Genomic DNA, 26,399 nt, shown 5'->3' on the forward strand with positions numbered 1-26,399 from the left:
ATGGGCAGCGACGCCTGCCCAACCCCTGCCGAGCGCCCAGCCTCTTCTTCCCGGCCGGCCCCGCCCCCACCGTCACGTGACGCGTGGGGGTTTTCCCGTTCCCCTGACGTGACGTCACGACAAGGTGCGGGCCAATGGGTGCGCAGGCCGGTGGCGCCGGGGAATTCCGCTGCCCCGCCCCCGCCCGCCGCCCGCCCGGCCCGGCCCGGCGCCCCCCGCAACCCCGGGCGCCGCACGTCCAGCCCGGCCTACGGCCCCAGCCTTTGCGCCGCTCGCCCGACCCGCGATCGTCCACCGGACGGTGCCTCCTGGCTGCCCGGCCTGCCCGCGTGCGTGCTTCTGTCTGGGCCCTCCTCCGGGCTGTCCGACCCCACTGGCCGGGCCATGCCGAGTCGCCGCGTCGCCAGACCGCCCGCTGCGTCGGAGCTGGGGGCCTTGGGTAAGCGGAGCCGGGGTTCGGGAGAGGACTCTCGGGCGGGGCTGGAGATGCAAGGGTTCCGGGGGTCCCGGAATAGTCTGGGGGTTCATGTGGGAGTCTCGGGGTTTCGCGGAGGGGAGAGTGAGTGTTCCAGAGACACTGTACTGGAGGGCGGGAAGGAGGCAGAGGATGGTGAGGGGGTCTGGCCCAAGGTCCGAGCCAGGCGTCCCACTGTACAGTGAGAAGGGGGCGGGGCCTGCCCCTGAGGCAAAGAAGGGGGCGGGCCCGACAGCGCGAGGGAGAAGGGGCGGGGCCTGACTCAGAGAGGGCGGAACTGGTACTACTCTTGGGGGCATGGGGGCGGGACCTGGTTCAGAGATGGAGAAGGGGCGTGGCCTGACTCAGAGAGGGCGGAGCAGGAGCCGCTCCGAGGGGCATGGGGGCGGGGCCCGGCTCAGAGAGGGGAGAAAAGGAGGAGTCTGGCTCCCAAAGGGGCGGGACTGACCATGACGAAGAGAAGAGGGCGGGGACTAACTCAAGGAAGGAAGCAGGGCCCTATCGGAGGGGTGAGGGGGCGGGGCCTGGCCCTGAGGGAGCGCAGGAGACGGGGCGGGACCCTGACAGAGCAAAGGGGAAGGGCCTGTTCTGAAAAAAGGAGGGCGGGGCCTGACACAGAGAATGGAGAGGGGTGGGATTCGAGAGGGAGAAAGGGGCGGGCTTGACCCTGAAGGGGGTGGGGGCTTTTCTAACCACAGTTGAGAAGGGGTCCTCCAGGCCCAGCCTTAGGGAGAGAAGGAGCTGGGCCTGAGTGTGGTGAAGGGTGGGGTGAATGACAGAATGACAGGATTTAGGGAAGGAAGCGTGGCCAGACCGTGCGGGCGGTAAGAGGGAGCGAGCTGATCCAAAGGGGCGGGGCTAGGAAAGGAAAGCGTGGGGCTTGGAAGACTGTCTGGACCTCCGGCTCCCCTCTGTCCCCTCCTGAGACATGCCTTCCTCTCTGCAGGGTCCGCTGACCTCTCCTCGCTCTCGCTCGCAGTTTCCAGGACCACGGGTGAGCAGCCCTCCACAATCCCTGCCCACTCCACGTGCAGAAAGGGGTTAGGGGGCCTTGTGGAGACCGGACGGGCTTGCCTCTGTCTGGGGGAGGGTTCATTGAGGTCCACCTCAGCTTTCCCCTGATGGGCTGTGTCCCTCCCTGCCCATTGAGATGGTCCCCTTAGGTGTCCCTACCTCCTGGGCGCTTAGGAATTTGACAGGTAAAACTAACCACCTATTCTGGTCAGGAGCCCTCTTTAGAGATTCACCATGGTGTAGCAGAGGGTAATGATTGCCATCCCGATTGCTTTGGTCTTTGGTTTATATGCTGCTGCCACCACCCCCTCACTGTGTGAATGTCTGCAAGTCACTACCCCAGTCTGGGCCTCAGTTTTCCTCATCTGTAAAATGGGCATAATATCAGTGCCTCTCTTTCAGGGGGATTGAAAGAATTCAATGAGTTGATACAGGTACACTTTCAAAGCAGTGTCTGGCACACAGTAAAGGCTCAATAAGTGTTAACTGTTAGTGGTATAATAATAACAATAATGATAATAATTAGACAGTCTATAACGGTGATTCTTATACCGTGTGCATCAGAATAACCCAGAGAGCTTGTTAGAACATATTTTTAAGCCCTACCTCTAAAGGTTTTGATTCAGTAGGTTTGGGATGGGCCCTGAGATTTTGCATTTTTAGCAAGTTCCCAAAAAGATGCTGAGAACTACTGGTCTATAATGTCCATCAGCCAAAATTCAATGCTGCCTAAGGATATGCCGAATCTTGGCCAAATTATTACATTCTCTATTATAAATCTGCTGGGATTTTGAGGGCAGGAGCAGAGTCCTATCATTGTGAATGCTCAGTGGCCCCAGTTAGCTGGATCTGGGCCTTGCTCTGGAGGTAGAATCTTGGGATGGATCTCGGAAGTGCTGTCTTGGCTATGGAGGAGATGCTACAGGCTCCTCAACAAGTCTAAAAATTTAGAGGGTGGTAGAAAGGTGGGGGATGGCATTGGGAACAGGTACTGCCCACGTGCTGGTTCTTGGCAGGAACAAGGCTTGAGACTTTTCTGGCCCAGGACCTAGATCTTTGGTTTCAAGCGAGAGTAATTTCTGACATCATCCATTCAATAAATATTTATTGAGCACCTGTTCTGTACCTGGCCCTGTGCTGGGCAGTGCTAAGGACAGCCCCAGCCCTGTCTCCTGGGGTTCCTTATCTAGATAGGGAGGCAGACACATAAACAATAAACTAAATGTAGAATTATAAAAGGTGATAAGGGCTGTGAAGAAATCTTGGGGTCAACGATATTTAACAGCAGGGTGGGGACAGGAGAACTAGTGAGATAGAGTGGTAAGGAAAATCATTTTGATGGGCCACACATATGTTGGGCCCTGAGGATACAATGAAGTTGGGCAGACATGCTCCCCACTCTTTAGTGGTCTCATCTATAGGAGGAGACAGGTATGAATCACTACTGTGAGGCCTTGTCAGATCCTAATCAGTGCCATGAAAAGTATAAAACAAGGGACCTAACTAACTTCAAGGGACTGGAGTAGGGGGCCTGGGAACTATTTTGGGTAAAGTGGTCAGGGAAGACCTGTCTAGGACATGATATTTGAGCAGGGACCCGAAGAAGGAGGAAAAGGAGGCCATGCAAACAACTGGGTGAAGAACATTAGGCAGAGGCCAGATCATGCAAAGGCCCTGAGGCAGCACATACATAACTGGTTTTCTGCTCCATATCTGCTCTCACATGGCCCATCCTGGCTGCCCCTGAATGGTGGCAAGTCTGTGTGGGAGGTTGGAGAGATGTTATTTGAGCAGAGCATTGAATAAAGAAAGGAAGTTCCCAATACTTCCTGGCTGAAAGAGGACTTTAGATAATAATATTAGCTAAGCTTTATGGAGGTTGTAGAGAGGTCAGATCCTGTGCTAAGCAGTTTACCTGTGTGATCCTGACTCCTCATGTTAGCCCCGGAGGTAGAAGTTCAGGCCTCATTTTGTAGAGGAGGCTCAGAGAGGTTAAGCGACTTGCCCAAGGCCACACAGCCAGTGAATGATAATTGGAATCAGATCAACTTTGTGTGACTCTACACCCCATGCTCTAAAACTATGCCTTCCAACTTCCCTATTTCACAGACAAACAAAGACCTCAAGAGGGGAAGGGATTTATCCAAGCCCATGAAACAATGTTTTCCAACATCTTGTCCAATAGCAGCCAGCATTGGTGTAACACTTACTGTGTGGCAGTTCTAAGTGCTTCCTATGTATTTTTAAATTTTTTTAATTATTTAAGCCTGGCCGGGTGTGGTGGTTCACTCCTGTAATCCCAGCCCTTTGGGAAGCCCGGGCAGAAGGATCACTTGAGGCCAGGAGGTCGAGACCAGCCTAGGCAACATAGCAAGACCCTGTCTCAACAACAAATAAAGAAAACTAGCCAGGCATGATATTTGCTTGAGCCCAGGAGTTTAGGGTTACAATGAGCTATGATCATGCTACTGTACTCCAGCCTGGGAGACAGAGTGAGACCTTGTCTCTGTTAAAAAAAAAAAAAAATTAAAATAAAATAAAAATAAATAAATAATAAGCCCAATGAGCTAGGAATTATTATTGTGCCTATTTTATAGATGAAGGAACCAAGGCACAAAGAGGTTAAGTAGTGGGCTCGAGGCCACACAGCTAGCAAGTAGCAGAGCCAGGACTTGAACTGAGGCCATTAATCCAAAGCTCCAGCCAGTGCCACTGGGACTCAGTCTCCCCCTGCAGCCTGGGAACTTCCTGAGGGCCCAAAGTCTAACTTGTCTTTTGGTCCTCAGGTTTATCCAGCACAGTTTATCCTAAGAAGGATTTTCCAAGTTGAGGCAACTTGAAGTTGACCCTGCCAGTGACCTAGGGTACAACCTTTACTCTCTCCCAGCATCAGTATCCCCATCTGCCCAGTGGGGACCCTGGCACCATACTCACTTCATAGATCACACGAGATAAGGGGTACAGGAAGACTGCCTCCGAAGGGGCAAAGGTCTGGCTGCCAGGAGCCGCTCCCTGGGAGCGGAGGATGAGGACAGATCTAGCAGCCGCAGGGCTGGTCTGCACGGTGCATGGATCCCCAGCCAGCGGCCCGGGTGGGGCATCTGGCTCCGGCCTGCCCTCCCTAGCTGCGGGATCCCAAGCTCGCTGCCTCTGGGCTTCCCCTCGTCCTGTCTGTGGAATGACAGGAGGTTGGTTTCGATTCCTCGTGGCCCCTTTCTGAGCTGAGCTTTACTGGAGAGGTGAAAAGGGGCCTCCCTCAGGAAGCAGGGATGGGTTTCAGGTGGGTGCTGTGGGGGTACTGGGTCAGGATGCACAGCAGGCAGCTGCTGGGATTCAGATCAGCCTCCTTGGATCTTCAGACACCTGCCAGTGACCTCCAGGGGCCTAGGTAGACTTTAGGGAGGGCACCCCTCCACACATTGTTTAGAATCTCAGGTGTCCTTTTTTTCTTGGTGATAAGGCACTTTGCTTTCCCACAGATTCTCAACAAGACTTCACAGTCCCTGGTCTAAATGCTTTTTGGGAGGCACTTGGCTTAGCTTGAGGATACCCTGATGCTGGGACCCCAGCATTAGGAGCTGAAGGGAGGGGATGATGGGGGTTGGGGTTGGTGGCCCAGCGAGTCAGAGCCTAGGGTTTCCCAGGATGGAGGAAGGGGGAAGGGTCACAGGAGGGACAGGGTTGGGGAATCTCTTAAAAGATGAAAAATCTTAACCACTTTCTGGACCTCACCTTTCTCTTTCTCTTCCTTCCACAGATGAACTGGGTGAGTACCACGAGGCAGGTCTGCGGGGAGGCTGAGGGGTCCAGGTGCTCACAGAGGAGGAGGATCTTGGCCTTCCTTGTTCAGTGGGGGAGGGGTGTCATGGTATGACTTCCAGGACCGTAGGGGTATTTGAACGAAGTCATGCTCCCAAGGTGCTCAGCCGTGCTTGACACTTGGAAAACACTCAGCATATATTAGCTGACTTTAATGTCACTATTACTATTACTGCTGTCATTCATTCATTCAGCAAGTGTTATCAGGCCCCTGCTGAGTACCAGGCACTGTGCTAGGCACTGTGGATCCAGCTGATAGTTGAGTAGGGGAGACAGAGGATAATGAATAAATGAATGAGATCGGGCTTAGAGTCATAAAGGAAATAAACAGGAAGAGGGAGAGATGGCCTGGGGAGGACACATAGCTCAAGCCTTCCTGAAGAGATGACATTTGAGCTGAGACCAGAAGGACGAGAAGGAGCCAGCATGGATAGAATTGGGGAAAGGTGTGGAAAAGGCAGTTGGAGGAGCAAGTTCAAGGCCCTGAAGAAGACCAGGCTTGGCGGGTGCAAGAGACAGAAGCGAGGCCAGAGCAGGGTGAGAGAGGGATGGCGGGGATTGGCGAAGCCCAGGACAGCAGGGACATTTTCCCACAAGGCTCATGGCCAGGGTGAGGACTATGGGGTTTTGGTTGGGTTTTGTTTTTCTGGGATGAATGGAGTTTTCAGAAGGTTTTAATGTGGGAAGGGTGTTGATTTTGACTCTACCAGGAGATGGGAGCCATGGGAGGCTTCTGAGCAGAGGAGGGACAGGTTCAGACATAAAACCCGTCTGGCTGCGTGTGAGGCACAGACTGAGTGGGGCAAGGGGGCAGTAACAGGGAGAAGTGAGCTGGCCGTGGCAGTGGTCCAGATGGGAGATGATGGAGGGTGGACCAGGTTGGCAGCCATGGGATGGGGAGAAGAGACGGAAAAGCAAATATATTTTTGAAGTAGAGGCATAGTGGTGGAAGAACTTAATGGACTGGCCATAGCAGATACGGGATCATGAGTAAAAAAAGACCCTTCCAGCTTGGGTGGCTGGCAGTGCCGCTAGCTGATGCGAGGACGGCTGGGGCAGAGCAGCTCTCATTCTTGGTATTAACCTGGCAAGACGCAGACAGGCGGACCTGTTAGTTGACCCTTACCTTTGTCCAGGTGCGAGGTGGTGTTGCGAGGGGTTCAGGAGTATTAGGGAGGGGAGTGGATGTGAGGGGTTGAGGAGAAGAAGGAACCAGGCGGACCCCCAGGCTTCTGGCTTCAGCGACTGGGGGCTGCTGGCTGTTGGCCGGAACAAGGACAGGGGCTTTGCTGCGTTCAGAGCTGAGGCCCCTGCGCCCCGCCCGCCAGAAATAAGCCTTGAAGAAATGAATGGGATGGAAAAGGTCTTGGGGATAATCAAGCCTTTTCTTTTAGAGTCACCTCGCGTTTCTGCTTGTGTCGCAGAGATCATCGACGAGTACATCAAGGAGAACGGCTTCGGCCTGGAGGGGGCGCAGCCGGGCCCGGGCGAGGGGTTCCCGCGCCTGGTGTCCCGCGGGGCGGCCTCCCTGAACACCGTCACCCTGGGCCCCGCGCCCCCGCCCCCGGCCACGCCGCCCTGGGGCTGCCCGCTGGGCCGGCTGGTGCCCCCAGCCCCGGGCCCGGGCCCGCGGCCGCACCTGGTCATCACCGAGCAGCCCAAGCAGCGCGGCATGCGCTTCCGCTACGAGTGCGAGGGCCGCTCCGCCGGCAGCATCCTCGGGGAGAGCAGCACCGAGGCCAGCAAGACGCTGCCCGCCATCGAGGTGGGGCCCGTAGCGGCTGGGGCTGGGGCTTAGCCCGCACCCAAGATTCATGTGCATGCATTTATTCCTGCATTTGATGGTGGTTATTACTATTGCTGTTGCTATTGTTGGACTGGGTAATACCATCACTTAGCTCGGAATCCAAAAGATTCTAAGGGACATCCAAGGAAAGGCCTTATTCCTGGCAATTCGGGAGTATTTAGCAAAATCCTTATTGCTCATAAAGGCATTGCAGTCTCCTGGTTTACAAGCGAGGCCTTAAGCATCAGAGTGCCTGGGTTTGAATCTGCTTCTGCCATTTTACCAGCTGTGCTGCCTTGTGCAGGTTACTCAGCCTCTCTGTGCCTCAGTTTTCTCCTCTGCTAAATGGGATAATAATAATAACCAACCACATGGGGTTGTGGGAGGACTAAGTGAGTTAATTATACATGCCAAGGGCCTCTTCCATGGTAAGTACACAGTAGAGATGAGCTGCTGATATTATTAGTGTTATTATTATCATCATTTCTCTTGGGCCCAGCCAGTCCCCTTCTAGGAATTTATCACCTATATATGTCTGCTGCTGAGTGAAAAGAGGGAGGTATAGGGTTATCCACTGCAGCCCTATTTATATAGCCAAGAATTGGAAATTCAATGTTAGTAGGGAATTGGTGATATAAACTATGACCATGTACACATCAAGTCCCGCACAGCTGGGCCGGGCGCGGTGGCTCACGCCCGTAATCCTAGCACTCTGGGAGGCCAAGGCGGGTGGATTGCTTGAGGTCAGGAGTTCGAGACCAGCCTGAGCAAGAGCAAGACCCCGTCTCTACTAAAAATAGAAAGAAATGATCTGGCCAACTAAAAATATATATAGAAAAAAAAAATTAGCCGGGCATGGTGGTGCATGCCTGTAGTCTCAGCTACTCGGGAGGGTGAGGCAGTAGGATTGCTTAAGCCCAGGAGTTTGAGGTTGCTGTGAGTTAGGCTGACGCCACGGCACTCATTCTAGCCCAGGCAACAGAGCAAGACTCTGTCTAAAAAAAAAAAAAAAAGTCCTGCACAGCTGTAACAAACACATCCATGTATGTGTATGTGTGCAGATAAATATAAATATGGACAGGTCAATACAGAAAAATTTAGAAATGAAAGTGTTCCCTAAGTATTGATGTGGAAGTATCATCAAGATATATTATTGGTAAAAAAAAAAAATAGAGGCACAGGTTCCTGCATAGGTCTTATGCTATCTTTTGTGTTAAGAAGAGGGAAAAATATCCCCCTGGGTCTCTCATAGTGCCCCGTGCTAGAGCAAACTGGCCCTGAACCATTGCCTGGCCTCTGTCCACAGGCAGCTGGCACTGAAGTGGGTCACACGGTGGGAAAAGAATTAAAAAAAAAAGAAGAAGAGGGAAAAATAAGAATATATATTTGTATATACTTATATATACATATAGAACCTCTGGAAGTAAAAACAAAAACAAAGGTGATTACTTTTTGGAGGGTACTAGAGGTATTGGTAAGGTCCAGGTAGGAGTTTTAACTCTATACATCTTTATTTTGTTTTAAAGTTTTGAATCATGTGATATGGTTCAAAACTTTTTAAAAATAAAAAGATTCACATTAAATTAGCAGATTAAAATTAAATTAAAATGAACAAAAGTCCCCCGCTCCTGTCCCCAGCCCCCAGGGTTTCCTTCAAAGGTGACCACTGTTGTCAATATCTCGTGTATCCTTCCAAGAGTGTGAAAGCATTGTGTGATTATACTGGCAAATACATACATACATATATACTATCCCCCCTTTTGTACATAAGGGGAACATCTCTCTCTATATACATCTATCTGTCTATATACTGTTAAGGATAGATCTTGAAATTCAGCTCACACCAGTTTGTTGAAAGCTGCCTGATTCTCTTTACCACTCGCTCTATTTTGTTTTGTGGGTGTGAAAATTTATCGTGCAGATCTCTTATTGGTGGCCATTTAGGTTGTTTCACATCTTGTGCTGTTACAAGCAGGGCTATAGAGAACAACTTGGTTTATTTATTACAGTTATGTGTTTGTGAAAGATGGGGATACATTCTGAGAAGTGCGTCATTAGATAATTTCCTTGCTGTGCTAACGTCATCGAGTGTACTTACACAGGCCTAGGTGGTAGAGCCCAAGACACACCTGGGCTGTCTGGTATAACCTATCGCTCCTAGGCTACCAACCTGTACAGCACGTTACTGTACTGAATACTGTAGGCATTTGTGATGCAATGGTAAGTATTTGTGGATCTAAACATAGAAAAGGTACAGTAACAATATGGGATTATAATTTTATGGGACTATCATAGGTCCATCATTATACAGCACGTGACTGTATTTCTTTCTATGCGTCTCTTGAACAATGTCTGAAAGTGGAATTGCTGGTCACAGGTAATTCAATGGATATTGCCAAATTACCTTCCACGGCTAGAACCTGTGGTCCTAGCTACTCGGGAGGCTGAGGCAGGAGGATTGCTTGAGCCCAGAAATTCGAGGCTGCAGTGAGTTATGATTGCACCCCTGCACTCCAGCCAGCTGTATGAATTGGGGCCAGTTCAGTGCTTCTCTTGACCTCAGTTTCCTCATCTGTAAAATGGGGATGAAGTTTCTGTCCCCACAGGACACCAGGGAGATCTCAGGACAGCAGTGCCTAGCATTGGTGTGCCTGCTCCCCTTTCTGTAGCGAGGTTGTTGTAGTTGTTATTTGATTTGCGTTGGGGCCTAAAGCAGCCCTGGTCAGAGGGATGTTCTGGTTAAAAGAATGATTTACTTAGAAATGTGTATTCCCAGTCACTGGATTTTTAGGAATGGGGCAATTGTGGTGCATCAAGGGGCAATTTTATAGCCCCTTACTTATTTTTAAGCAAGCATTTTGTCAATGTTTCCAATTTGAGAGGGGACTTTTTTCAATTTTATGTCTCAACTTTGTTTTGACAAATAGTAAACCCACATAAAACATACAAGAATAATTCAATGAACACCTGGATGTCTTCTGCCACATTTTCTTTATGTCTCTTTCAGTTTTTCTCTCTCTCTCTCTCTGTTGCTCTCTTGTCTTGAAATTTATAAAGGGAGATTTGAAAGTAAGTCACAAAGACATGATACTTTATCCAGAATGTTTTGGTGTGTATCTCTTGAGAACAAGGATATTTTCCTACAATGTAGGACCTACATAACGACAAAACCATGATCACATTCAAGAAACTTAACATTCATATAAGGATGTTACCTAATGTTAAGCCCATATTCTGATTATTCCTTGATGGCTGTTGTTTGCTTGTTCAGTGTCCAATCCGGGATCATATGCTGCATTTAGTTGTTGGGTCTCTTTGGTGTCTCTAAACCTGGATCCGTTCTTCAGCCTGTCTTTGTGTTAAGTGACATGGACATTTGTGGAGAACAGGACAGATGTTTTGTAGAACATTCCACAGGGCTTATTGGCTGTTTGCAGATTAGATCAGCTTTCGAATTTTGGCAGAAATACCCCAGCAATGATACTGTGGCCTTCTCAGCATCTCACAGCAAGGGATATGGGATGTCAGTTTGTCCCAGTATCAGTGATGCTGAGTCGGATCCTGTGGTTAAAGTGGTGACCACCAGTTCTCTCCATAATGAAAGTACAGCTTTGCCTTTCTAATGAATCAGTAAGTTATCTGTGGGGTGATACTTTGACATTGTGTTTTCCCCAACTTTTTATGTCTTTGTCTTTCCGGGCAGTTATTCTGGCTGAGGGTTGGTTTTGATTTCAAAGAGTTAGAACAGTAAATGCCCAACCATAGGGGATGACCTATCTCCATATCTAGATTCAGGATTTTTATTCCCATCTGTCAGAGGAGAAAACTGAGGTTCAAAGAGGGTAAACAGAGCAAGTTTACCCTGGTAATTACCACCGTTCACTGAGTGCCTCTGTGTGCCAGGTACTCTGCCTACTTACTGATGCCCATTTCACAAGTAGGGACAGTGAGACCGGGGCAGCTTATCCTGCGGATGGCCAGTGATAGAGCCTGGATTTGATGTTCGATCTGACTTCCCCTGAAGCCTAATGTCTTAGTCATGATCCCAAGTGAGATCTCAAAGATAAAAAGCTTTCAGCCCTGGAGTTTGCATGAATCCTGAGACTGTTGGCTCTGAGTTTTTCAGATTCTCTTAATATTGTAGCGGGGAGCTGGTTAAATGAATGATTTTAACCCTATCTGCCTCAGTGAAATTTAAGACAATATTACCTACCTCCATTCATAGTCACCCCTAAACTCCATATTGCCCAAGCTGTAATATAAAGGAGAAATAAAAGGAAATTAATATAGCATACATAAGCGCACTTATTTCAATATGTAAATGCTGAGCATAGCCCCACAGGATACATAATGAATGTAGCAGTTGTTTACGACTATATGTAGCCTCCTCTTTAAGGTAGCGGCCACAGAGTGCAGCCACACCCACCACATGGCCTTGGTGACTTAAATGCCACCATGTGCAGGGTTGCTGTTGATAAGGGGATTTTCAAAGTGGCGAACAACTCTCGGTCTAAACAAAATACAGTCTTCTCTCAATTAACGTGGTTTCAGTCCTTGAAATTATGGGGAAAAAATAGAAAAATACTATTTATGTAAAACGGTCCCGGTTACAGTGTCAACCAAAGTCACCTGCGATATCCCATTCTCCCCCTAGGGGGCAGCACTCCCCCGCTGAGACTCGTTTAGTTGGTGGTGGTGGTTGGTTTTTTTGTTTTTTTTTTTTTTTTTTTTGAGACTTGGTCTCGCTCTGTCGCCCAGGCGTGGCGTCATCATAGCTCACTGCGACTTACTTCAAACTCCTGGGCTCAAGCGATCATCCTGCCTCAGCCTCCCTGGTAGCTGGGACTACAGGTGCGCACCACCACGCCTGGCCAGGTTAATTGTATTTTATAGGCTTGGACTTTAGAAGTTCAGAGCAGGTTTAGAGGGTCTTCCATGCCAGCAGGGCCCAGCTGGTGACCCAGAAAAGCCAAGTGACCAAGTCGGTGTGGCCCCGTCTAAAGAGGCTGGTTTCTGTTCGCTAGAGCAAGAATTCTGGTCTCGGTTGCTATAACTTCCTTTTTTTAAAAAAGAGAATTTGGAAATCTGGAATAACATGTTGTCTCATAATTCTTTAATTGTGTGCTCCAAATTTTTCCTAGCCTTTTAGTTTGAAAAATATTTTTTCAAAAGTTTTTTTCCCCCTCCAGTTTTTAAAAAAGTTTTATTGAGGTGTAACTGATATACAAGAAAACTGCACATACTTAATATATACACTTTGAGTTTGGATGCAAAAATTTTAAAGGTACCGAAAAGTTAATAATACAGTGAGCACCTCTGTATCTTTCACTTATATTCACCAGTTGACATTTTGCCAAGAGAAAATTAACAATAATTTCATAATATCTTCTAATATATAGTCCATATTTAAATTTCCCAATTGTCCCCAAAATGTGTTTCATAGTTGTTTCTTCCCACTCAATCCAGGATCTGAAAAAGGATCATGTTGCCTTTGGTTGTCGTATCTTGTTAGTCTCTCTCTCTCTCTCTCTCTCTCTTCTTTTTAAAAAAAATTAATTTAATTTAATTTTTAGAGACAGAGTCTTGCTCTGTCGCCTGGGCTGGAGTGCAGTGGCCCAATCATAGTTCACTGTAACCTCAACTTCCCCGGCTCAAGCAATTCTCCGTTTTGACCTCCCAAAGCACTGGGATTACAGGCATGAGCCACTGTGCTCAGCCCTTTTTTTTTTAAACTGAGTTATAATTGATCAAATCTATGAATTTTTACATATGTGTACTCTAACGCCCATGTCAAAATACATTATTCACTCTTTTTTAACCCCAAATATTATGCCATCATTTTATCGTCTTTCACAATACTAAAATTTTGACATGGGGACTCTCAGTCTGGGCTTGTGTCATGTTTCCTGGAGATTAGATTCAGGTGATGTGCATGAGGACTGTCACAGAGGTGATGTGTGCTTCCCAGTGGATCCCATCAGGGGGTACTAAGTCATTTTGTCCCAACATTGGTGCAGCTGAGCTTAATCACCTGGTTAAAGTGACGTCCACTGGGTCTTTTCGCTGTAATGTGCCTTTCCTCCTTTGTGATTAGTAAGTTACCCGTGGGTGACACTCAGAGACCCTGCGGGCATCCAGATTTTTAAAAAGTCTGCCCAAAGAAAGCACATGTGGGGGACAGATACCACGTTATGAGGCCCTCCAGGCCACCAGGGTGAAGTTTCTGGCTTAGGATACCAGAGGGGTCTTTAGCAAACACTTTTCCATCATCCTGGTGGGGGCGTGGGGAGAGGGTTGCGGAGCTACCAAGAGAGGCCCAGGGAGTTTGGATGGGTGCAGGTATCTCCGATGGGACCCCCAAGAGCACCTGTCTTCCTGCAGCTCCGGGATTGTGGAGGGCTGCGGGAGGTGGAGGTGACCGCGTGCCTGGTGTGGAAGGACTGGCCCCACCGAGTCCACCCCCACAGCCTCGTGGGGAAAGACTGCACCGACGGCGTCTGCAGGGTGCGGCTGCGACCCCACGTCAGCCCCCGGCACAGGTACCCACCCCCTCTCCACCCCCTCCCCCTTGGCCACGGAGCTTCTGAGGGGCTGCAGATAGATCACTCCAGGAAACTGTAGGACAGGGGCAGCTCAGCCACACCTCCCCACTGCATCTCCTCGATGGGGAAACTGAGGCCTGGGGGCAGACGAGGGCCTCACCTAGGCCTGGAGCTCTGCCACACACACACACTCACACACATCGTGTTTATCCCCTTTTTGTAGAGGCGGAAACTGAGGCTCAGAGGGTTAAGGAGCACAGATAATGGCAGAGCTGGAATTTGACTCCAGACCTGACTTAACTGCAAGGCCTGCTCTTTCTCTCACTTTACGATTTATGTATTTTTAATAAATAAAAATCAAAAGATTCTGTGAAAAATAAATTTCCTTCCATCTTTGGTCCTCCAGCAACCAGTGCCTTTTCCTGGAAACAGCTAAAGATATGCATATACAAACATATATATATTTTTTTCTTTTTCCTCCCCTTATAAATGGTAGCAGACATTTGCAATTTGCTCTTATGTTACAGGACATCCTAGAGATCAGTCCCTATCATACGTTCAGAGCTGCCCTATCCTTTTTATTTACCGCATAATATTCCAGTGTAGGGATGTACACAATTGATTGAATAAGTCCTCTATTATTGGTTACCTACGATAGTTCCAATCTCTTATTGTTCTACGACAAACAGTGCTGTAATGAATTGCTTTTTATATATATATATATGTATATATATATATGTTATTTCTAGGATAAATTCCTAGAAATGAAATTGCTGGGTCCAAGTCTATACATTTATAATTTCAGTGATTTATAAACTCAGTGAAAATGTCAGCTCCATGTGAGCAGGGATTTTGTCTCTTTCATTCCCTACTGTATCCTCAGCACCTAGCACAGTGCCCAGCACATAGTAGGTGCTCGGGAAATATTTGCAGAATGAATGAATACTGCCTTGTTATGTAATTTATAGTCCCACCAGCAATGGGCAAGAATGCCTGATTCTACACAACGTCAGCAGCACTGGGTGTTATGAAACATTTTGTGCTTTTTAAAAAATCTTTTTTATTCTTCTACCCCTTGCAGAACTGGCAGTCTAAACATTTTGATCTTTGCTATTTTGATGAGTGCCAAAAAAAGGCATCTCATTGGTGTTTCATTTGCAGTTATCATAAATGAGGTTGGCTGGCGTTCTCTTGTGGTAAAGTTAAGGAGTGTTCCCAGGTCTTCTCACTAATCCTTGACATCCATGAGGCATTTAAACCCCACACCCCTAAGGCTGGGACCTCTGGGCCTGGGGCATCTCAGTCCCTGAGAGCTTGAGTCCTGCAGCAGCATCTGTCAGAGCCCTCCTATAGGTTGGGGCCACACCTGTCCCCTCATGAGTACTCCTTTCCCTTCCCCCACCTCCCCCAACTCAGCTTTAACAACCTGGGCATCCAGTGTGTGAGGAAGAAGGAGATTGAGGCCGCCATTGAGCGGAAGATTCAATTGGGCATCGATCCCTACAATGGTGAGCCCCTGTGCCTGTCCTCCCAAGCCCCTTCCCCTCTCAGCCCACCCCAGTCCCCTCTCCTCTCCAGGCCACACATCTCCTCCAGACTCATCCCTTCCCTGTTCCCCTATCCCCCTGACAGGGTCTGTACCCGCCAACCCTCAGTCTTCCCATATCTCCCCCCACAGCCGGGTCCCTGAAGAACCATCAGGAGGTGGACATGAACGTTGTGAGGATCTGCTTCCAGGCCTCGTATCGGGACCAGCAGGGACAGATGTGCCGGATGGACCCTGTGCTCTCCGAGCCCGTCTATGACAAAAGTGAGTTGAGAGTGCTGTGTCCATTAGGATTGTCCTTGGCTGCAGGTATCAGAAATTCTCCCTTACGATCCCTGAACAAACAGGGCTTCATTTATTTTTATTTGTCTCATTTATTACATCTGCTTATGTTGATTCAGCTGCTCAGCAAGATCGGGGCACTGGTTCTGCACCTCTGTGATCCTCTTGATCTTTCCCTCATGGTCACAAGATGGCTGCCACAGCTCCAGACATCATGTCAGTGTTCAAGGCGTGGGATGGGCAGTGTAACCCTGTATGGTTGTTCAGGTTGTTCACTGCTAATTTCCAGGGATTCGCTTTTACTATACAGCCTATGAAAATGGGTCCTCCTAGTATAGAATGCACAACTTTTATAACTATACCAGGCAGCCCTAGAGAAGACACAGCATGAGTAAATTTCTCTCTTTTATAGAGGACATAATATATTCCCCGGAATGCTCCTGGTAGACTTCTGCTTATGTCTGATTGGCCAGAACTGGGTCCCATGGCCATCCCTGGTTGCAAGATAGTTTGGGAAAGCAAGTGTTCAGATTTTCAACCTCTACAGAGGGGTACAGGCATGGAAGAGGGGATTGGGAATAGATGTTAGGTTTTAGTCACCCTATATTGACTGAGTAAGCATGAGATAGCAGGAATATTAATTCAGTCGGGGCTTTTATGGATGCACATGGTGTGGTGGAATTCCAACTCAAGTGGGCTAAGGAAAAAAAATAATTTGTTTCATTCACTAAGAAAGTCCAGAGGTAGCACAGTGCTTCAGGTCTGGCTGTATCCAGGACCTCAGTGATGTTATTAGGAATCTCTTTCTCCTTGATATGCTTCTCCTTGATAGAGTCATTCTTGGCAGGGCCCTCTCTGGCTATGTGTAGCTCTAGGCTTATATCCTACCCAGGTGGCACCTCTCCCCTACTCCCAAAACTTCATTTAGCTTCTTTTACCCAATATTTTTGCTCAAAGTTTCAGGGCTGTCTCTGATTGGCCTGGTTTTGGTCATTTGCTCCTCTCCAACCAATCAGCTGTGGCCAGAGGGAGGGGCATGTGATCACTCTGGCCCTGTCTAGGGCACGTGATCACTGCTGAGGTAGGAAGTGGGCCCAGCCCTACCCAATCCCCATGACTGAGATGAAGGGTGGGCCCTCAAAGGAAAGTTGGGGGGCTATAAACAGAAGAACAGCCAGAACTGCTAGATGGGCAAATCAGCAGGTGTCTACTATAACATTTTAGAACATTAACCCTCCTCTGGAACTTTCTGTGACCCTTGACTCCAGCAATTTTCCCAGAGGTCTGAAGGTTTTTTTTGGGGATAGACACTCATGGGACCTCAGCATGGAGGGCTGGCCATTGTCTATTGGCCCACCTTTCTGAGTCGTCTTTCTCCACCTGGACCATAGGTTCCAGGAGGATTGGGTGACCCGCCTTCTGCATTCCCTACCTCTGTGTAGCCCGAGGTGGGCACCCACTGGCCGCCTGGTAAAGATTTGGTAACTGAATTCTCATTTCTTCTTTTATACCTCTTCTCTCGCTCCTTCCCAGAGTCCACAAACACGTCAGAGCTGCGGATTTGCCGAATCAATAAGGAGAGTGGGCCGTGCACGGGTGGTGAGGAGCTCTACTTGCTGTGTGACAAGGTGCAGAAAGGTGAGGGGCCGGGGCAGCGGGCCCAGGCAGAGTGGGGTTTGGCGGCTTGGAGGGGCAGCCAGGGAGCCCAGGAGGTTGGGAGGGTGAGGAAGAGCCGGTTAACCAGTACAGTGGAGCAGAAGGATCCAGAACTCTGGCTTTGGAGTCAGAGAGACACAACTGATGGGTTCACCGAGTCACCCACTCACTTGTCCCTGCACAAAGATGGAGGCCTGCCTGTGCTGGCCCGTGCTGGGGGCTAGGTGGTGCCATCACAGAGCTCCCTAGCTGGGAAACCCTGCTATCAGTGGTGGAATTGCGTAAGTGAATGCTTTAAGGCCATTGTGATACGGCTATAGATAAAGCAAACCGAGGACAGGAGAAACCTCTGTCTCCACTTAATTCACATCATGAATAACATCACCACCACCAATACTAAAGAGCTAATGCTTATCTTGTCCTTACTATATGCCACGCTTGGTTGTGAGCACTTTGTGCACATCCTTAGATCATCTAATCGCCTAACAGTTCTACGAGGTAGAGCCTGTTATTATCCCCATTTTCCTCATCCACAGATGAGGAAACCGAGGTGCAGAAAGGTTAAGGAACTTGCTCAAGGTTGCACAGCTGGTCAGGTAGAGACAGGATTTGAATCCAGGTGGTCTGTGCTCTTCGTCATTTCTTCCGGGAGAAAAAATATTACAAATAAAGAGAGTCAGGGGCCGGCGCGGTGGCTCATGCCTGTAATCCTAGCACTCTGGGAGGCCAAGGCGGGAGGATCACTCGAGGTCGGGAGTTCAAGACCAGCCTGAGCAAGAGTGAGACCCCGTCTCTACTAAAAATAGAAAGAAATGATCTGGACAACTACAAATATATATAGAAAAAATTAGCTGGGCATGGTGGCACAAGCCTGTAGTCCCAGCTACTCGGGAGGCTGAGGCAGGAGGATCGCTTGAGCTGAGGAGTTTGAGGTTGCTGTGAGCTGGGCTGACACCACAGCACTGTAGCCCAGGCAACAGAGTGAGACTCTGTCTCAAAAAAAAAAAAAAAAAAAAAAAGAAGTTGGGGAAGAAAATTACAGGAAGTTGGGGGAAAAAGGATTTGTTTTCAGTGCTTATGTACTTTTTCTGAAATGAGAGAAAGAGGCAAATTTGGAAAACCATCTGGAAAAAACACCTTTCCAGAGTTGTGTGTGATGGTGGTGATAATAATAGTAATAGTAATAATAGTAATAATAGATTACACTTTTGGATTCCCAGCTCTTACCAGGCATTACACGGATTCATTTGTTTAATTCCTACATCCAGTCTTTTTTTTTTTTTGAGACAGAGTCTCGCTCTGTTGCCCAGGCTAGAGTGCCATGGTGTCAGCCTAGCTCACAGCAACCTCAAACTCCTGGGCTCAAGCAATCCTCCTGCCTCAGCCTCCTGAGTAGCTGGGACTACAGGCATGTGCCACCATGCTCGGCTAATTTTTTTCTATATATATTTTTAGCTGTCCAAATCATTTCTTTCTATTTTTTATTTTTTTTTTTAATTTTTAACTTTTTTTTTTTTGAGACAGAGTCTCACTCTGTTGCCCAGGCTAGAGTGAGTGCCGTGGCGTCAGCCTAGCTCACAGCAACCTCAAACTCCTGAGCTCAAGGGATCCTCCTGCCTCAGCCTCCCGAGTAGCTGGGACTACAGGCATGCACCACCATGCCCGGCTAATTTTTTCTATATATATTTTTAGCTGTCCATACAATTTCTTTCTATTTTTAGTAGAGACGGGGTCTCGCTCTTGCTCAGGCTGGTCTCAAGCTCCTGAGCTCAAACGATCTGCCCACCTCGGCTTCCCAGAGTGCTAGGATTACAGGCGTGAGCCAACGCGCCCGGCCTACACCCAGTCTTAATTAAGAAAAAACCCAAGTTCATCAATAGCTGAAGTCATCCCCTCCCCACCCCACCCCCACCATCCCCAGTCTTTCCCCATGTGGCAGAGGGAGTCGTCTTTTGTTATATAACATAATTATTGAGCACCCATTTTTGTCTAGGCACTGGGGATAGGGCAGTGAACAAAACAGATGGAAACCCTGCTCTTGTGGGACTCACTTTCAAGTTGGAGAGACAGTAACCAGGAACTAGAAGGGAAGCATATAGTATCTCTGGTGGTGATAAGTGCTAAGGAAAAAAATGGCACTGAGAAAGGGGGTAGAGGGTGATGGCTGCAGGGTCTGGGGGCACAATTTTATTTAGGGAGGCCAGAGAGGATCCCCTCAGGCGATATCAGAGCCAGGAAGGATCTGTGTGGCCACCTAAGGGAGGAGTGTTCCAGTAGAGGAACAGCAAGTGCAAAGGCCCTGAGGTAGCAGCAGGTCTGGCTATTGGAGGAACGGTGAGGCTGATGGGGGAAGAGGGCAGTGAGAGGGGAGAAGAGTGGGAGAACCTGCCACAGCCCCAGAGATCTCTTCCCACCACACCCTTTCTTAGGTTATGTGATTAAACAGTTAATGTCCGTCTCCCTCACTGGACTGTGAGCTTCATGAGGACAGAGCCTGGGGATGTCTTGGTCATAGCTGTGTCCCAGCACCACCCAGTCCAGGGCTAAGCACACATGAGGTCCTTAGGTAAAAAAAAAAAAAAAATTTTTTTGTTATAAGGTTCACAATTAAAAAAAAAAACATTTTAGCCACTTTAAAGTGTACAGTTCAGTGGCATGTAGTATATTCACAATGTTGTGCCCCCACTACTATCTAGTTCTGGAACCTTTTCAGCACCCCACAAGGAAACCCTGGACCCATTAAGTTGTCAACTCTCTATTCCCTTCTCCCCTCAGCCCCTGCCAACCACTAATCTGTTTTCTGTCACTATGGATTTGCCTATTCGGAACATTTCATAAATAGAATCATACATTGTGTGGCCTTCTGTGTCTGGCTTCTTTCACTTCGCATAGTATTTTTAAGGTCCGTCCGTGTCGTAGCACGTATCAGTGCTTTGTTCCTTTTTCTGGCTGAATGACAGTCCATCACAGGGCTACACCACAGTTTGTTTATCTGATGGACAGTTGGCTTGTTTCCACTTGTTGGCTGTTATGAATAGTGCTGCTGTGAACATTCATGTACAAGTTTTTATTTGAACACTTGTCTTCAATTCTTTTGGGATATACCTGGGAGTGGGAGGTTCTCATAAAATTTTGAATAAATGAATAAATGAATGAACGAACATGCAAATGGTTATTGGAGGTCCCCTGTGCCAGGCCCTGTGCTGGGCACTGCTGTGACACCTCAGTGACAGAGACAGGCACGGGCCCTGCCCTCACAGGGCTCTTAGTCCGGTGGGAGGTAGGGAAAGAGACAAAAAAATGAACATGGATAAAACTGAGAGGGAAGAAGATAGAGTCCTGAGGTTGAACAATAGGAAGACCAGACATGATCCAAGCATCTAGGATCTTCCCAGTGGAGGTGATATTTGAGCTGAGATCTGAGGAAGGCCAAGGAGATTGTTAGAGGTCTGGGAACAGGGCAGCGAAACCATCGCAGGTGTAGGTGAACAACTAGAGGTGGGTGTGAGTCCTGTTCCATCATCCATTCACTGGCTGGTCTTGGACAGGTGACTTTACCACCCTGAGCCCTTGTTTCCTCATCCCTAAAATGGTCTGCTGTTAGGATGCGATGGGATCCCAATTGCCTAAGAACTATACTACAAAGAGTTAGCACTTCCTGAAGACTTGCTGAGTGCCACGCCTGGAGCTAGAACTTTGCCTAATACTAATGGGAACAATCGTACTTAGCATGGCCTGAGCACCTATTATATGCTAAATCCTCTCCTAAACCCTTTACCTGGATTGACTCATTTAATCTCCCTAGCACCCTAATGAGATGGTACTGTGATTTTCCCTCTGTTAAAACGAGGAACTGGGCCCAGAGATACCATGTGACTTCCCCAAACCCTAGCAGAGCTGGTAGTGAAGAGCCTCCTGGATTCCTATCCTGGCTCCGCCACTTGCTGGCTGTGTGACCTGGCACAAGTGACTTCACTTCTCTGTGCCTTTGTCTCCTTCTCTATGTGATGGGAGTACCTAATGGTTCATAGGGTGGTTGTGTGACTTAAGAGGCAATCTGTATGTGTCCAATGCATCTGAAGCTTCTGTACATGGAGTTAGTGTGACGAGAGGCAATGCAATACGACAAGAAAAAGAAATAGCAGGCAGAGGAGCGTAATGAATCCTGACTATTCTGTTACCAGCTGTGTGAAGTCTCCACACCTCCGAGCCTCAGTTTCTCTATTTTTAAAGTGGGTGTGTAGAAAAGAGTTAACAGAGCAGAAGTGAGATTGCTATCCTTTAGAAGGCCTCTTACAAAGTTGGCCTTTGGCTGGCATCTGGAAGCTTGGATTTTGGGAGGGTTCCCACCATTCCCTAACTAACAAGACTGGCTCACAGGGCCTGAACTGTTGGTACAAACAATGTGGTTTGTACTAAGCAACCTGCTTTCCTTCTGGGAGTCTGGAATTTTGGTATGTGCCAGGCAGAAGGTGCCTATGTGACCAGCCCCCAGTAAAAACCCTGGGTGCTGAGTCTCTAATAACCTTCCTTAGCAGACAGCATCTCACAAGTGTTGCCACAGTGCATTACTGGGGGAACTAAGAGGACTCCACTGGGAGAGGAGAGGACTCCTAGAAGCTTGCACTTTCCTCTAGACTCGGGTCTAGGCACCTTCTTCCTCGGCTGATATATATAAAAATATATAAAACACTTACTGACTGGCACATAATAGGTGCTCAACAGAAAGCTACCACTATGATGTTTTATTTTTAGAAATATTAGTATTGATTTTGGGGAGGCAGAGCAAGTTGGGGGCCTAGTGGGTCAGATGTCCTGGCTCAGCTGATGTCTCCACTTTCCTGCCAGAGGACATATCCGTGGTGTTCAGCACGCCGGGCTGGGAAGGCCGGGCTGACTTCTCCCAAGCCGACGTGCACCGCCAGATTGCCATCGTGTTCAAGACGCCACCCTACGAGGACCTGGAGATCGTTGAGCCTGTGACAGTCAACGTCTTCCTGCAGCGGCTCACTGACGGGGTCTGCAGCGAGCCACTGCCCTTCACGTACCTGCCTCGGGACCATGGTAACCACAGCAATCCAGGGTGACCCACTGCCCCAAGGACTAGGTTTTTGGCCTTGCTTGGGGTGACCCAGACGGGGAAGGGACAGAGGCAGAAGTAGAATGTAGGCAAAGAGCCACATAGACAGGGTTTGGATCCCAGCTCTGCCACTTACTTGGCTGTGTGACCTCCGCCTCTCTGAGCCTCAGACTCCTGTGCAAAATGAAAATATTACCAGACCCATGGCATTTGGGGGGTATTAGCCATTCACCCCCACAGCACGCCTGCTCATGCCTGGCCCCATGCTGGGTAGTGCTGGGGACATGGCAGTGACCAAGACAGCCCCTAGCCCTGCCCTTATGGGGCCTGCAGTCCTGTGGAGGGGGAGGAGACAACCCATCCCACACAGGGATGACCAGAGTGGGCAGGACGCTGGAAAGGAGTTACTTGAGGGTCTCAGATTGCCCAAAGGGGGCACCTGACCCAACTCTAGGGGTCAGGGAAGGTTTTCTGGAGGAAGGGACAGCTGAGGACAGGAGGATGACCAAGTAGTTCTCCAGGGCAGTGGTGGGAGTTGAGGGAGAGTGTTTGAAACAGTGGGAACAGCAAATGCAAAGGTCCTGAGGCAGGATCATGCCTGAGGCACTTCAGGGACAACAGAGAGGCCAGTGTGGCTGGAAGTGAGCTTGGGGTTTACTCTGATTAGGATGTGGACATCTATTTGCACTGGTTGGTCACAAATCAGAACAGCTCAACACCTCCCTAAATGGTCTCTATAATTAGCTATTAGTTAATTATTACTGATGGATTCCTTTTTGTATATCTCTGGTATCTCCTGAACAGATAGCTACGGTGTGGACAAGAAGCGGAAACGGGGGATGCCCGATGTCCTCGGGGAGCTGAACAGCTCTGGTGTGTGCCCTCTGCCTCTTTCCATACCTGTCCCCAGGTTCGGGGGAGGGGAGGGCTCACCCCACTGCCTTGCCGTCTGGCCCCAGCCTGGGGAGGAAGGGCTGTCAGGGTCAAGGGGTCCTCATCTCTGCCTTCCCTCAGACCCCCATGGCATCGAGAGCAAACGGCGGAAGAAAAAGCCGGCCTTCCTGGACCACTTCCTGCCCAGCCATGGCTCAGGTGGGTCCTGGCTCCATGAAAGCCCCTGTCCCCTGGGGTGGGCCAGGGGTAAGCTGCAGGCCTGCTTTTCTGACCTCTTTGGGCCCCCCAAGAGCTCCCACTAGGCCAGGCACTCACCACTGAGCCAGCAATATAAAGTGGAAAGACTAACGGCTCTTGAGACAGGATGGAGGCTCTGATGTCCCCAACTAAGTTGCTCTACTTCTCAGAGCCTCAGGGGCTCCTTTGAAAGATCTCGCTACATATATACCTCATTAGCCTTTTAAACTTTAATGTATTTCTTTTCACAGATACTGTATGACAGGCACCTAAGTGCTTTGTGTACATTTACTCATTTAATCTGTGAGGTAGGTGCTGTTTTACAGGTGAGGAAACTGAGGCCCAGAGAAGAGAAGTCTCTTGCCTGAGGTCACACTGCAGTGGACCTGTGGGAGCAGGGAGGTGGCCCTGGGCATCTGTATAGATGAGTGCTGATGTGTGTGGCACAGGTGGCAGGGAGTAGATGGTGGATGAATGGGGGTGGTTGTTGGAGCCAGCCAACCTCAGATTCAGAGCCTGTCTCCATGCCAACCACCCTCTGACCTGTTCTACTCCGGCCTTCGTCTCAACTCACATGCCAGCCTACAGTTCCCATAAACCCCAACCCTAGCTGGCTGCCATCAGAACCAGCCTCTCCACCCTGACCATCAGCTCCAAGAACTGCCCTTTAACACCCCAGCTATCCCAGGGCACCCAGCCCCAGCCAGCCGCCAACGACCCAGTCTCCTGAGCCTGGACCACTCCAGCCAGTCCCACTCTGGAAGTCTGAAGTTCCTTTTGTCCCCCCTCCCCTGCAACTGATAACCAAGACCCAATAGCTCTGCCCCTAGCAACCACCAATCCCAGCCCACTCCACCAACCTTTGGTCTCCAATCCCCAAGTTCCCTGCCATTCATCTACCTTCCCCATCACCCCAATTTCCCAATGTCTAAAGTCCCCTCCCTTCTTCGGGGAAAGCTGCTGTGGCACTACAATGTAATGGTTACAAGCATGGCCTCTGGAATCAGAGTGGGTTTGAATTCTGAGTCCACAATTTTGCAGCTGTGTGACCTCTGTGGGCCTCTGTTTACTCATCTGTCAGACAGAAACCCTACCTCATAAGGTCCTTTCCAGAATTTAGTAAGATCATGTCATATGGTTATTTATCATCATGGTTGGCACAGAGTTAGTGCCCAGGAGATGTTAAGAACTTGCTGGAAATCAGGAAAGCCACCTGTATTTATGGTCACATTTAACTGCATTCAAAGCAAAACCCAAAATAACAGGCGCTTCATTAGAACTTTAGTTCTCCTCTTACATACACAGTCGAGAAGTAGGTAGGTGTTTCAGGGATGGTCTGGTGGCTGCGTGATCATTAGAACCCAAGCTCCTGCTATTTTCTTTTCTTTTCTTTCCTACAACATACACTTAAGTCACCAGCTCCTGCCATTTTCAATTCTTTGTTTCCATCTCGTGGTCCAAGGTGGCTGTTGTAGCTCCAGCCATCATGCCCACATTCCAGTTGGCAGAACTTAGTCACATGACCACATCAAGCTGCAAGGAAGGATAGGAAACAGTCCTAGTAGCCCTGTGTCTCTTTCTGAGACAAGTGTAATCACCTTTTGCTGATGAGGTTTGTCTCATTTCAAAAAGAGTAAGAGACACTCTCCCATAATGACATTTATTTTACCTTCCAATTTGGGAACTGGTGACTTCCCAACTTGGATCTCCCATGATGTGGAGAGTTCGCTTTTTTTTTTTTTTTTAAATTGGACAACACTTCATTCCATAAAATTGAGTGAGTATTCCCAAAATTTCACTTTTGGGTTGTCTCTATATTTTAGGGGGCTTGGAGGCTCCTTTCCTTTCTCATCTTTGAGGAAAACTGTCCACAGACCTGCAGGAGCATGGTTTCAACCTTGGTTCCACAACTCCACAGCTGTGTTTGACTTCCAGTTACCTCCCCTCAGTGCCTGTTTGCTTATTTACCGAGAATGGTGATAGTCTCTCACCACTGGGATTAAAGGAGGTCGCCCTGATAACGCATTTAGCATGGGGCTGGGCATTCAGGTTGGCCCTAAAGCGCACTGCATTTCTCTCTTCACGTCTCTCTTCTCATCCCGGTAGGCCCATATCTCCCGCCGTCAGCCCTGCTGCCGGACACAGACTTCTTCCCCGGTACCGTGTCACTGCCCGGCCTGGAGCCCCCCGGGGGGCCTGACCTCCTGGACGATGGCTTCGCCTACGACCCCACGGCCCCCACGCTCTTCACCATGCTGGACCTGCTGCCCCCGGCGCCGCCACTCGCCAGCGCTGTCGCGGGCAGCGGGGGTGCAGAGGCCGCGGTCGTGGAGCCCCCCTGCCCTGAGCCGCTGACGCTGGACTCGTACCGGGCCCCGGGCCCCGGGGACGGAGGCACCGCCAGCCTCGTGGGTAGCAACATGTTCCCCAACCAGTACCGCGAAGCGGCCTTTGGAGGCGGCCTCCTGTCCCCGGGACCTGAAGCCACGTAGCCCCGCGGCGCCGGAGAGGCGCTAGGTGGAGAGGGAGGTGGTGAGGCTGTGTGAACCCAACCAGGATGTCCAGCACCCCCATCCCCTTGGGCCGCCCTCTGGTTAGTCTTCCGACCTCCTCGTGCTTCTCAATCGGACATCTTCAGCGCTGGCGAGAAGCTCCCGTAGCACGGGTTTCCCCTTGAGCCCATATTACCAATGAGAAAACTGAGTCCGGAGAGGAAAAGGGGCATGGCTCCCGTGCACTCGCTTGTTCAAAGCTGCCTCAGCCCCCACTTGGGGGGCATCTTCTCCAGCCGGCTTCTGAAAGATTGTACATATGGGAGGAGGGGGCAGATCCCCGGCCTTCCTTCCCCAGACTTGAAGGTGGGGGGGTGGGTGGTTTGTTCAGACTCTTCCCAATAAAGACGAGTTTTTCAGCCCTGGGGTTCTCGTCTCTTCTCCGCGTGGGAAAACAGGCCGGTCCCCTACAAAGCAAGGCCTCCAGGCTCCCCTCCGCTCAGCCTCTCCGCCCAGGTGCGTCCAGGCCCCGCCCCCCGCGTCGGCGGAAGTGCGCTGCCGGGCGCTCCACCACAC

The 26,399-nt window shown here is 49.5% G+C and overlaps 1 protein-coding gene and 1 non-coding gene across 2 annotated transcripts; both read left to right on the forward strand.

Moving 5' to 3' along the window:
* RELB (RELB proto-oncogene, NF-kB subunit) lies at positions 1-26,353 on the forward strand. Its single transcript, XM_069456906.1, has 12 exons — positions 1-439; positions 1,422-1,469; positions 5,247-5,255; positions 6,733-7,073; positions 13,476-13,633; positions 15,053-15,144; positions 15,315-15,446; positions 16,998-17,102; positions 21,969-22,184; positions 23,005-23,073; positions 23,215-23,292; positions 25,438-26,353. The coding sequence occupies exons 1-12, from the start codon at positions 1-3 to the stop codon at positions 25,821-25,823; spliced, it is 2,073 nt and encodes a 690-aa protein (XP_069313007.1). The 3' UTR covers positions 25,824-26,353.
* LOC138375188 (small nucleolar RNA SNORA42/SNORA80 family) lies at positions 8,282-8,430 on the forward strand. The gene has a single exon (XR_011231443.1). It is a non-coding gene; the product is annotated as a small nucleolar RNA SNORA42/SNORA80 family (small nucleolar RNA).
* Positions 26,354-26,399: the final 46 nt, after the last annotated feature.

Source organism: Eulemur rufifrons, chromosome 24 (assembly GCF_041146395.1).
Source record: "Eulemur rufifrons isolate Redbay chromosome 24, OSU_ERuf_1, whole genome shotgun sequence".
Taxonomy (NCBI): domain Eukaryota; kingdom Metazoa; phylum Chordata; class Mammalia; order Primates; family Lemuridae; genus Eulemur; species Eulemur rufifrons.

Excerpts from the sequence above, each read along its gene's own strand:
- RELB (XM_069456906.1), top strand. The coding sequence starts at position 1 with ATGGGCAGCGACGCCTGCCCAACCCCTGCCGAGCGCCCAGCCTCTTCT. Across the intron at positions 17,103-21,968 it reads GTGTGACAAGGTGCAGAAAG|AGGACATATCCGTGGTGTTC; the intron begins GTGAGGGGCCGG and ends CTTTCCTGCCAG. Across the intron at positions 23,293-25,437 it reads CCTGCCCAGCCATGGCTCAG|GCCCATATCTCCCGCCGTCA; the intron begins GTGGGTCCTGGC and ends TCATCCCGGTAG.